The sequence below is a fragment of the Poecilia reticulata genome, chromosome 5 (assembly GCF_904066995.2).
Source record: "Poecilia reticulata chromosome 5, P_reticulata-male-v2, whole genome shotgun sequence".
In the NCBI taxonomy this organism is placed as follows: Eukaryota; Metazoa; Chordata; class Actinopteri; order Cyprinodontiformes; family Poeciliidae; genus Poecilia; species Poecilia reticulata.
Window position 1 is genome coordinate 17,739,321 of NC_088834.1, and position 13,206 is coordinate 17,752,526.

At 40.4% G+C, this 13,206-nt stretch overlaps 1 protein-coding gene across 1 annotated transcript; it reads right to left on the reverse strand.

Annotated features, from left to right (window-relative positions):
* Positions 1–639: 639 nt before the first annotated feature.
* usp4 (ubiquitin specific peptidase 4) lies at positions 640–12,981 on the reverse strand. The gene is made up of 22 exons (XM_008409860.3): positions 12,768–12,981; positions 11,609–11,736; positions 11,390–11,520; positions 11,178–11,304; positions 10,939–11,084; positions 9,896–9,957; positions 9,624–9,764; positions 8,302–8,419; positions 8,001–8,174; positions 7,753–7,911; positions 7,315–7,539; positions 5,913–5,996; positions 5,727–5,821; positions 5,458–5,640; positions 5,078–5,304; positions 4,784–4,981; positions 4,603–4,673; positions 4,403–4,518; positions 4,158–4,307; positions 2,442–2,545; positions 2,043–2,131; positions 640–1,913 (listed from the first exon to the last, which is right to left on the reverse strand). Exons 1-22 carry the CDS (start codon positions 12,917–12,919, stop codon positions 1,791–1,793), a joined length of 3,003 nt encoding a protein of 1,000 aa, XP_008408082.1. The 5' UTR covers positions 12,920–12,981; the 3' UTR covers positions 640–1,790.
* Positions 12,982–13,206: the final 225 nt, after the last annotated feature.

Consider the following 13,206-nt stretch of genomic DNA (forward strand, 5'->3'; position numbering starts at 1 on the left):
CAATATAAAAAAAACATGCATTAATAAAATACCAAATTGCCAAAAATCGATTTATAGCACCACGCCACTGGGTTGCTTAAGCATGTAATTATTCCAAACACACACACAAAAAAAAAAATTAAAAACTTGAGGCTTCCAGTCTTTATTGTTCTTGGGTTTCAAATATTCTAATTTAAAAACAACCTGGATAAATATGCAGACAAGAAACTTAAAATGTTTCGTTTTTTTTTTTTTCTACATCTCTTAGTCTGTCAGAATCGTCTCCTCAACAAAGACGTTTACAGATGGAAAGCTTTTCCTAGTCGAAAGCATAACTTGTCCAGGGAGGCACTAATCGCTGAATGATGTAACCAAGTCAGATCCAACCAGCAGACAAGACACATGCCATATGCAACAGGAATGCAGGACTTCTTTCAAAAAACACTGCAAGCACAATAAGTACTAAAGCGCTGTTTACATGTTGCGCATAAGATGATATCTTCTATCCTCGTCGTTGTCAATCATGTCGAAAACACTTTAAACTCTGCATTCAACTGGATCATTTTGTGTCCGTAAACAAGTTTTTGGGGTCTAAACTACCAAGTTTTGCATCACATGCGCAGATCTTCACAAGTTTAAAGTTCCATGAATCAAAACCACCACTTTTATACCAGTTTATTTCTTTCACTCGGTGTGCTTTGAAACATCAAAGAACAGGCATTTCAGTACAGAGCTGCATGAATTGTACATGTCTAATGAGGACGAGCTATTGCAAGGTAAGCTGGTCAGATCCAGCAGCAGTCGAATGACCCTTAAAAAGACTAAGTGATTTAAAGAAAGTGCCCGGCGGACCATGAGCCTTAACGCTACGGTTACGCCACACCACCTTTCTGACTAAACACACCAGAAGCAGGTAGATTATGTACTTGTGAAGATTTCAAAGTGCCTCCTTTCTGTCAGGTTTGCAGGAATAAAAAGGCCGCTTATTTCACTTGATTATAAAAAAAAAGAAAAAATTGTAGGAGGGTGGGAATCTTCTCGAAACGGGCCCAAGAGACAGCAAAGTTCAAGCTGTGCTTTATTTAAAAAAAACAAAAAACAAAAACAAAAAGCAAGGCCGACTAGCTTCCACGTGTCAAGTCCAATGTCAAACACCTTGATGCGTCACAGCTGCGGCAGCTAGGCTGCGGCAGCAAGGCTGCGGCAGCAGTGGCTCTATGAATCCACAGCAAATATTTTCATTAAGGTGGCATGTATTACTCTGTGTGCACGTCACACTGTTAAACTTGCATTTACATCAGTACAGCGATAATTTCAACAAATAAATGTAGGCACAAAGCCAGTACCCTGCTCACTTTCTGCGTCGTCTCTTCATAAATACCTAGAATCACTTTGGTTGAAACAATATCAGCATTTGGCTTTTATTTATTTAGTTTTTTTTTTTTTGTTTTTTTTTTGTCATTTAAATATTTCTGAACGTTTTCGTGGGCGACAGAAGAATTCGCGGGCACTTCTAACATTCTGCTCATCCGGCGAGAGCTTCTGTGTTTATCTGTGTTCCTCTGAAGTCCCGGACTAGTAACGCTACGATCACCTGCTTCGGGGGGGAGGCAGTCTCTCGGTTCAACTCTTCTGACACGGTCGTTTTGTTGAAGACGAAAAACGGACGAGACGCAAATCAAATAAACTCGAAGGAGGAAGGGTTAGCGAGTCTGTGGAGTCCTCTACCACTAAAGAAGCACTGTGTGCGCATATCCGAGTCTCTACTCGTCACGTGTGTTTTCAGTGTGTGTTCGTTAAGTCGGGGCTCCTCAGTTTGTGTCCATGTGGTCGTCGCCTGACTCGGTGGCTCCTCCCAGCGAGGCCGGCGGGTCGGGTTTGGTTAGGCTGTCCTCGTCTCTGCGCTGATAAAAGAGCACGTAGGCTGCTTTAGTCTGAAACGAGACGACAGGGTTGGGGGTCACTACGGCAACAAGGACACCAGACACTGTGGGCGGAGAGCCAGGGAGGCACAGGAGCCATTCGTATGGTAAATAAAACAATAATTAAAGTGTTAAACTCACCACAATCTGATCCTCAGAGGCAGACGAGACGCTGCTGTCATCAAAGTAATACCACTTCCCATCCATTTTATTCTTGCCATAAGCCGTATCTGTGTCGGAGGACGGAAAGTGTTGAGAAATCACTATTCAGGCCTTTTACTAAACCACAAAATATCGAATCAAAGCAGTCTGAGGGATGCAGTAAAGATGGATTTACCCTGACGGCTGTGCATCAAGATATTTCACGGTCTACTGTTGTATTGCATCCAATGTGGATTTTGAATCACGTGCATCAGTAAGTACTGAAATATAGTACTCACAAATGATTTTTTATTTTTTTATTTCTTTAAATCTAAATGATTTTTTTTCTCCTTTTTTATTAATATCTGGATTTACATTTAGGGAAATAAGGTGACTTACAGTGGCCGCCTCCCATTCCTCCGTAGTGGTTTGAAACAGCAATGAGGTCGTAGACGTAAGGGCCCGCTTTTGGGTCACACACAAACTCTGACATGTTTAGATCCCTGACAAAAGAAAATGTTTGCTTCAATTTATGCTAATAAGAAGAAGAAAAACAAAAACCTTTTGAAAATGGTTTCCAAACAGAAGTCAGCATGTGATAGATATGTGGCTGTCTGACTACATAACCCTGCAGCAACTTCCCTATTTTACACATACACACTGCAGCTAAAGGCAATGTTATACAAACGGAAAAGTCCTGCCTTATGCAAGTTGTACAGTAATAAAACAAAATGGGTACCGTATTTTCCACACTATAAGGCGCACCTAAAAACCTTCAATTTCCTCAAAAACCGACAGTGCGCCTTATAATCCGGTGCGCCTTATATATGGACCAATATTGAGCCACAACAGATCTGGCAACTACAGTAAGCAGCCGCCGACTTCCTTTTCCCCCGTAGAAGAAGTGCATGCTGGGATACTCGGGGACCACTTCTTTACAAATGTGGATGTTTAATAATAGAGTACGTAACAAATAGGCAACCCAAACTGAAGCGTCTATTCTATGCGCCTTGTATATAAAAAAAGTTTTGAAACAGGCCATTCATTGAAGGTGCGCCTTATAGTGCAGAAAATACGGTAATAAAGAACTGATGTTTTATTGCTCTGAGTTCTGATCAAAGGTGTCGGAGACAAGAATCGAGTTCACTTCTGAACACAATATCAGCATTTCCTCATTCACACATCAGATTAATATCCGCAATTTCCTGATTGCGCAATCCTGCACTGCTGGAGTTATAGTATGAGGATTCACAAACAGGAAACTTAAAACTTTTCTATTTTGTTATGATACATAAACAATACTGATCTTACAAAAAGGAACGTGAAAGTAAAAATGCACAAAAACAACACGACTGGTGACTACCACATACTTGAAAGTATTCTAATGGAATTCATGAGGCAGACACAAAGCATTTCATTGTGAAGTGGAAGAAAATGATACATACTATTTAATATTTGGCAACTATACAAACCTGAAAGGGACAATATAAGTTTTACACACAAAAAAGGGAATGTCGATTTTCAGTCTTTTGAGTGCCAAACTAAAACCCCAAAACTATCGATGTAATTGTAGTAAAATATGGTTTTAACTGTATAGACTTAGAAAAGCTGAATAAAAAAATGCATGCCATACTGTTTATATTTGATTTAGATAAAAAAAAAAATAAATTATTTTTGTTTTCACTTTATAATGATGCACTTTATTGTGTTGGTGTATCACAAAGATCTATGAAAAATAAAGAGAAGTTTGTAGTTTCAATTTGACAAAATGTGAAAAAGTTGAAAGGGGTTTAAACGTTTTCGCAAAACACTGAAAGGCTGACTAATTGACCATGAAGAACAATATAAACTCCAGCCTTCAATATATATGTTCTCCTAGATAAAAAAGATAAAACACAAGAGTATTCACAATGATAGAACCTCAGACTGGGAAGAAAATCGGTGATTATATCCAAACTTCCAGTGTCTTGTGCTGGAAGCTTAAAAAATAAATAAAAAACAAAAGGCACACCAGGTCTTGCTGCCTTGCACTGCCGGAGGAATTCACTGATGGGCTAAAGTATTTTAAATGATGACATTTAATTTCTGTTGCAGAAAGTTTTTTGACCGTCGTACCTGATGGGAAAATCCACCAGTGTGTCGAGTTTGTCCCTCCAGCATCGGTTGTAGGAGAAACGCTTCAGGTGAACGACCAGAATGCGAGGCAGCGACCACAAGTCAAACTTTTTTGTTGCCTGTTGATGTTTTTTACAGGTTGGACAATACCTGCATTAAAAAAAAGAAAAGAAAGAAAAAAAAAAAAGTCTTTTAGATAATACTACGGTACAGTGTGTTTCCTATAAGAAAAATAAAAACATTACCAAGGGTCATGTTCTCCTAGAGTCTCCATCGTAGTAAAAAGCTCGATGCATTCCTTCAGACCCACGGTTGTTTTCTTTTTTTGAGGCTGCAGCATGCTGTCGTGCTTCTCGTAGGCCTGCGACAGACATTTGAATACATGCGGATTAGTGTTTGCATGCGACGCCGCAGAGTTTATCTGAGGAGAAATGAGTCCCCTGACCTCCGCTTCCTGCTCATCGTAAAACTGTTTCTTGGATTCCGTGTCCCAGTCGATCGCCACAGTGGAATGTGCTGCAGACAAAACGTGGGAAAAGGCTGAGCCGGCACAAAGCAGTTCTAAAATTAATGAACAATTCATGCAAAGCAGATGTAAAAAAGGATGTAAAAATATCAATGCTGACGGTTAAGTTTGAGGACATTTCCGTCGCAAGGCAGCGGGCTGATGTTGACGGTCCCGTAAGAGTTGACTATGCTGAAGGTGAAGAGCTTGGCTGCGTTCCCTTTAGAGCCGTTCTCCAGGTCTGAGCTCTCCTCCTCCTCTTCAGACGGCCCGTTCTCCGGCTCGGGGCTCACCTGGTGATCCATGGCCTCGTCTTCACCTGAACAACAGAAACGTAACCTTCATTTATTATGAAAATCCTCTTATAACTACACTTCCCTCAGCAGGACAACAGTGGCTCATATCTGCCAATTACCGTCATACAGCCCGTTGGCTTCGTTGCAGGTTCCTGAGTGGTTGCTACCGTTACTGGAGCTGGCGCTGCAGGAGGCCCCGTCTGACCGGGGGCTGCCGCAGCCCCCCAGGCTGGCGTTGAGGGCAGACGATGTGGAACATTCAGGAGTCTGGCTGCAGCTGGACAAAGTGGCGGAGGCCGAAGCTCTGCTTTCGGTATTTGGACTGTGCTGTTGCTTGACGTAGCGTCTGCAGCAGAGGACAGGGAACGACAGCGATACTTAAAGACAACAAAAATGCTTAACTTTTGAATAAATACATTAAGAAATGATGAGATGTCTCTGGAACTGTGATCTGTATCACTTTAATTTATTTATTTTTATATATATACACATTTCCTACCCGATTCTTTCCAGAATCTTGTCGTAAAGAATGTCAGCCAACAGGTTGTGTCTGGGCACGGAGATGAGTAAAGGCTGGCCGAACAACAAGGTGCTAGAGGAGCTGCCCACGTGTTTGGAGTGGCGCTCCCTGAAATACACAGGCAGGTTCATCCTTTCGCTATCCTCCTCCTGGACCTCATATCTGCAAAGACGAGACACAATGGATCACAGATTGAATGTGAGAATCTACAAATCTCTGGGGGTCACCTTTCAATAATCAGGACTTACACAAAAATGTCATCTTTTTCCATGATTTGGTTGAGGGCATCATCTCGTCTGTAAATTTTATGAAATCTGTGATTGTAAACGTCGGCTACCACCATCTACGAGGACAAGGAGGGTTGCGGGTTGAAAGTAGCAGCCAAAAAAATAAAATAAAATATCTGAGGAAATAAAGAGGGTGGGAAATCTGACCTTTTCAGGAGGAATCCCGCAGAGCCTGGACAAGGCGCTGCAAAGGTCCGTCACTGCTCCCAGTTTGGGGACCACCACTCTGAACTGCAGAACGAGGAAAACAGAGCTGGGTGAAATATTTCTATAAACATATTAACATGACTATAGCGCCTTGTAAAAGTGTCCAGACACCTGTAGCATTTTGCTAAATTATAACCACAAACTTCACTGTATTATATTGGGGGGGGTTTTATGCGGTTAATGTGGGATGTGAGGTGATGGAAACATGGGCTCCAAACTAGTATTTATTAAAAAGAATTTGTCTTTTGTAATATATCGTTTTCTACCTCAGGCTAAGCCAGGTTGAATGTGGAGGAACCGAACATCGACCTTCATGCCTTTCCACAGATTCTGCACTGGAGGTCTGATCAAATCCAACATCCTTTGAGTTTAATCGTTCCTCTGGAGCTCTTGGCTTTATGATTGGGGTTGTTGTTCTGCTGGAAGCTAAACCTCCACTCTACCTCAAGTCTTTTGCAGCTTTTCTTCCATGACTACTCTGCATTTTTATATCCTCATTTAAGCAAACAGAGGTCAAAATGACATTTACAAAGCAGAACAAGTCAAGATAACAGACACACAAATCAAAGATATTCCTCTTACACTCCTTTTTTTTCTCTCCATCCCTTATAATTGGTATTGAATGTGGGTGTTTTTACTTTAGGAACTATCAGTAAATTGTTCCATGAATGAGGAGAATGGAAGAAAACATTATTTTGTAAAAATCTGTTGGAGACGTGTAAAATAAAAAAAACTTCAGAAGCCTCACAGAATAACTCTATTTATATTGAGATTAAATTGGACACAGATGGACTCCATTTACTGATTAGGACATTTCTGAAGGAAATTGTTTGCGTCAGATTTTATTCAAGGCCGTCAAAATAAAAGAGGTTGGCTAAAGGATGGGGAATTATTGTATTCTTTATTATGATTAAAAGGAAAAAAGTTCTAACAATAATTCTGATTTTGCATGACGATGATAAACTCTGATCTGCAAGACTGTAAAGCCCGAAATCTTAACTGTCCTGCCATTAAAATATGATTTAATGCCATCATTCCATATACCTTCACTGCACAATTAATAAAAGACTGTACTGAATTTTTAAAGACATTTGTAACCCCCTTTGTTACAATTTTTACTGATTACAGTAAAAATGTAGGTCTATCTCATTCAGCCTACGTAACCTGAAGTTTAAAGGTGCAAGAAGAGCAAATTTGAAAACATTAATGAGGAGTGAATACTTTTACACAAGAGCCCTGACAACAAAAGCAGGTGTTAAAAGACGAGACGCAACGAACGAGTCAAAGGTGCTGAACAGTTCAGACTCTGAGCTGCCAGACCGAAGCCCGACTTTTCCCATACCTGAGTGGGTTTGGACTGGGGATCCGACTGAACTAGAAACACCTCCATGGTCCGGTCCTTTTTCATAGGGAGAGGCAGCGTGAGGTAGCAGAAAGGGTCGAAGGTCACAGACACTTTGGAGCACTCTGGGCACACTAATGTAGACTTAAAGAGGCCGTGGAAAATGTCGACGATGACGGAGTCGTTGCGCAAGCGGTGGTTTGTCCAGGCTTCCTTGGCAACAATCTGTAATCAAACAATAATGAAAGCTTTTACTGTGTACCAATTAACTGCAACTCAACATAGTAACAGCAAAAAAATGAAAAAAAAAAATGCAATAATCATTGTAAAAGAAAGTCAACTTTTTTTTGTAAATGCTCATGAAGTTTTTTCAGCTGCTCTTCCACAAACGGACACATTTTAGTTTGCAGTACTAAACACTGCTTCGATGCTGCGTACGTCATCTGGACGACCCTCTGCGTCTCTCAGGGCCAGGTAAGGCTTCTTCTTGACACGGTTCAGATCTTCGTGGAGTCCGTCCAGCAGGAAGGCCAACAACTCCTGAGAGTCCTGCTGCTGGTAGCCGGAAAACTGTGGAGCGAAGCGGCCCACCTGGGTCTGGAAATCGAGATGCACACGTGACTGCTTCTGTCTGGCTTCCTTTTGGTGAAAGTGAACCGGACTGAGATTTGTCTGAAGTCGCTCACTTTGAAGGTACGCGGGGCCACGTAACTGCTGCGGCTCATCCACATCTGCTTCACCAGGTCTGCGTAGGCCTCGGCGATCTCCCCCCTCATCCCCAGGGGATTCTCTCGGTTAATCTCTGCTTCATACTGGTCTGTGAGGAAGTACTCTGTGAGTGGAGACACATTGCTCAGGCACTGGAGGAAGAGGAACAAGAAAGGAGATTATGAAAACAAAAATGCTAAAAAAAAAAAGAAAATCACATTCTTATTCGGTAAGCTGTAAATCTGTAAAGAATATTTGTGTCGTTTTGAGTTCTTTTACCTGGAGAGCAGAGTTCATGAAGCATGTATTGCCCAGATTACTGAGACCGCACAGGCCAGGCTGCGATTGTGATTCTCTGTAGTTATAGGAGGAGCTATATGAATTATATCCCCCAAATCTGTGGAGAGCAGGGATTTGTTACTGGCGGTGGAATAAAACATACACGCAATTCTCAGATCACTTCTCAAAGCCCGGCCTAACAAGCTTATTGCACGTTGGTGTCATGTATGGAAGCGGAGAGAATTCAATTTTTCAAAAATGTTCCAATTTACAGACATCAATATTTATTCTAGCCAATAGAGCTACAGTCAGTAAGCTAATTGTTGGAAACCATGTTCAGTCTAAACCTTTTAACCATACAATGCCGAGTGATGCTAGAATAGAACAGAATATATTTTATTGCTCCCAAAGGGGAAATTGCTTACTTGTTGACAAGCTACTCCATCCAAAGTGTCAAATATTAGTAAATCCAAGTATAACTATAGGCGATATAAATTGTTATTTAAATAAAAATAATGTACTATGAATTGGGAACAGCACCGGCTCCACCAGAATTACTTTAAAACGCCATATTTGACATAATATGTGCATGAAAGTAGATCCAGTGTCAAGAAGAATGGCAGTTATATTAACATAAACACATACAAACCTCATGTAAATCATCAGGTAAAAATCATATTCACAACAGAACATGTCATTTATGTTTTTAGTGCCCACATCTAACAGATCATCAAGATCACATTCATGTTCTTCATTAGTGCATTGATACAGTCAGACAATCAAACTGACAAATAAAAATGCCTAAACTAGCCTGTGGCAAGCATGCAAAAAAAAATAAAATAAAATAAAATCAATAACAGGTTTGTTTTTCTAATTTAATTATGTCTTTAGGACATTTGCATGTCAAGCCAAATTTCTCCAGTTGTCTACAAAGTTTTATATTTAAAAATGTGTGTTTAAAAGATGCTCCACAGGGAAGCACTAAAGCATTCCCCTCGGAAAGCAGCTAAGTGGATTATAAATAATACGGCTACTTTAAGTCAAGTCACCACTTGAGGAAACAAGAAGAAACACTTTGGTAAAAATAAATAAATAAATAAAAAGTCTTTGCCTTAGTGTGTGTTAAAAATGCACAAAGGCACAGATGTTTTCTGACGCAACTGTGTGTTGTTTCTGGTGTTCTATTTAATTACATCAAGTTTAATGGCTATACTAAAATGCATTATAAGTCAGTTTTGGCCAACACCTTGCGTATCTGAAGCAGATAAATATATGTAAAAGTAGAAGGTAGCAAAGGAATATATGAAAATTTTTTGCTTTGCCTGTTGTTAGAGGACGTGCTGTTATTCAGAGCGTATCCGGGGCTACCGTCACCATTGGTTACGGTTGGGGATACGCTAGCTGATGAATTTGAGGAAAGTTTAGGGGAGGTAGTAAAATTCCTAGATGGAGTTGCACTGGACCTGGAGAGAGAGGAGAAGAGCGTTTCAGAAAGTAAATTATAACCATTAATCTTAACGTACAAGAAAAATTATAATCACCAGGGAGACAAAAACATTTCTTCACAATTTGAAATAAAAAGAGGTTTGCTTACTTGGGATGGGAAGCTTGTCTGGGCCACGTGCCGTCCTCATTCTTGCGTTCGATCACAAGTACCTGTGGGAAAAACAACCAGAATAAAAACATGCCTGCTCCACATTTCCAATTTATGGCTGTTACACCTCAGATTAAGTGAACTCAGGAAATATGTCAACTGTTGCCAAGCCGTTGATAACCCCACCTAAAAGTGTAGGTGTGGTTATCAAATTATTTATAGTGCTTTATTTTCGCAGACACCTTTATATCATTCCCAACACATGAAGAATATTTTTGGGGAGTTCAATAGTTTTATTGACTTGCATTTTGAAAAGTAACCATGTTGTCCCCCATTGGAACCTGATGAAATGAAGAAATGGGGCCTGTGGGAATTTAAGGAGTTCATCACACCTAAAAACAGTTTTCCCTGTATAACGAAGGTACAGACTTGGATTATTTTGGAATTCATGGAGAACCTATTTTAGATTAAAAGAGTACAGTTTATCAAAACTTAATTTTATATGCAACACTCATTTTTTCCTAAGAAAGTGATTTCAGAATCATATTAGATGTACGCCAAATTCTTTGAAATTAACAGATACTTCACTTGATGTCCTGGCTCAGTCTGTGTGTAATCAATTCTCAATAAGCGTGAGGTCGATTTGAATATCTGAAATAAATGAAGTTTCACAGTTTTTCTAATTTTCATTTTGAGAGACACTTATCTAGTCGCCACCGAGTTCCAACATGTATCCATACTTCATAAAAGTGAAGGGACATTTCTAACATACAAAACAATCACAACACAAGGCCACAGATAAATATGTAAACATATGACGCAGTTTAAACCACAATTCAACCCATATTTGTTAAGAACAAGAACTACATAGTGTAGTAAATGAGAAGGTTCTTCCTTCTCATTTCCTTCCTTCTCACATCACATTAGGCTATGTGAAGTTCCTGTTTTTAGGCAATGCCTCTGAATTAATTATGCAAGTACAAGGAGTGCAAATACGTTCAGTGTGTTAGTATGTTCAGCAGTCTATCTGGAGTGTGAACTACCTGTCCCTGGAAGAGGCCGGCATCCTGTACAGTGCTGTCTGGCTTGTTCAGCTGCTCGTAAGTGTTGCTCATGTATTTGTTCCAGAGTCGAGTCTCCTTCTCTGAAGGGATATTGAACAACGTCCGCATCTCCTTCTCTATGGTGTCTGAGAACAAAAGGATCACATGCTGTAAACTAGCACAGGCGCAGAAATGAAAGCTTCCCCCGATTCACCCGGAAGTCCTGACATCCTTCTTACCTATGGTATCAGCTTTACTGAAATGCCGTTTGACGACATTTTCCATGTTGTCGTTCTCGCACAGGTTGAGTTCAAGCAGATAAACTTCCACCTTACAGTGCTTCACAAACATGCCATGTTCGACCACCTAGAAGAGAAATGCGACATTATAAGAAAGCTCAGATGATGGTTTGCCACAAATCAACATGACATGGAGGGAAAAAGTAAAGCACCTTTCTGACGATGGGTCTCTGGCCCTCGAGGCAGCTATACCAGCTGACCAGCTTATTCCACGCGTCAGTGGGTACAAGGACGTAGTCCAGCTCATCTATAAGGTGCTCTTTCAGGGCCTGAGTCTCCTGGTCTTTAGAACATGAATTAAAAGTATTATTTCAAATTAACCTTTGATTTCATGTTCTTTGCTTTGAGAGAAAATTATTTTTGAGTTTTACCTGAGAACAGCCCAGAGTTGTCGATTGGTCCTGGATAGAGGCTACGTTCCCCAACATTGTACATATCCCAGCTGTCAAATCCCACATACTTTTTCCACTGTTTGAACCATCGACTGTCTATAAGATACCTAAGACAGACAACACTGGTTAAAAGTCAGAAGTTACCACACAACCAGTCAGAAAAGAGTCAGTTTTTTCTTTTCCAAACTAAAAAAAAGGGGGAAGAAATGACAAGTTGGATGTTAATAGGATGCATTCCACACAGCCTCATGCCTGTGCAGAACATTATGCAACAGCAAACTGCCTTGGCATTTGCAGATATAGTAACAGTAGGCTAGTTTCGACTTAATCTCATCTAAAGCATCTCCTTTAGTTAACAGGCTTGAATCGGAACAGTGTTGAGTGTTCATTCAGCAGTAGCAGCTTCTATAACAGAAAACTATGGTTCTATGCTCCCTAATACAAACTAGGTTTTGACAAACTTTGAAAAGGATAGAGGATATGATAGACATTCACATAAAATAGTTTTAGAGGGAAATGTAAATAAATGTACAAACACCGTAGCTGTGAAGGTAACAAGGTTCATGAGAACGTACGTTTCCTTAGCTTTAGTATACAAGACAAAGTAAATAACTGCTACTCCGACTATTTCCCATTGAAATATTTATATGAAGTAGTTTGACCAGCTTTTGACTAGAGCTGCTTTAGTCATGACTGGCTGTTTCTGAAGAACTAGATCTGAGAAACAGCCAAATCTAGAAATATGAATAAAAACTGTCTTGTCTTGTCAGAAAGCCGGTTTGACTGGAAGAAGAAGCCATCAGATATTTACGGGGCCTGCTCGCTATTCCTACAGTTAGCTTCTTACAACTAATAATTAAATATACGTTAAGATAATATCTCAATACATAACGTTGTTTGAGTGGACATCTGATCTATTATAAGTCATTCTTAGTGTTTGTGATCATCCCATACAGGTCTCTAAACAGAACAGTCAGATTGGTTAGCAGTTAGCATGCTAATCTGTTTGTCATTAGCGCAACAGCTTTCAGTTTAGGCTTTCATTGCCGCTTGTTAGCTTTAGCATGCTAGCACTTCCTGTTTCATGCTAGCTAGCCCTGACTAAGACAAACAGCGTTTGGATGCTGTCGGTCCTTACCATTCGTCGCCCTTTTTTAAAGTTGTTTTCAAAAGTGACCCAATATTCTGTTTTTGGTTTTCTATTGAAGGGGTAGGCATTTGTGCGGCTACCGGCTCTGTGTCAGAGTCTGCCGCGCTGCCCGACTCGGGTCCGCCTCCCTCAGCCATCATGCAGCCAGTGGACCGGTGTCGTGAACGCGCGGGGACTGAAGCACAGGAGCGAGCGTCTCGCTAAACGTTCTTCCTCTACGACCCATAGGCGGAGGAGCAACAGGGCCCCTAATGGTATAAAAGTGCAACTGTGCCAAAAGATCAACCAACCTAGATTTAGTTGCTTTATTTAGAAATAATTCGAAAAGTAAAAATTATCAGATAGTATTTTGTTATCTTAAATTAACGCAGTTACTTAACAGAATTTAATACTTGAGTGTCTTTGTTGTCCACACTCCATACCGTTT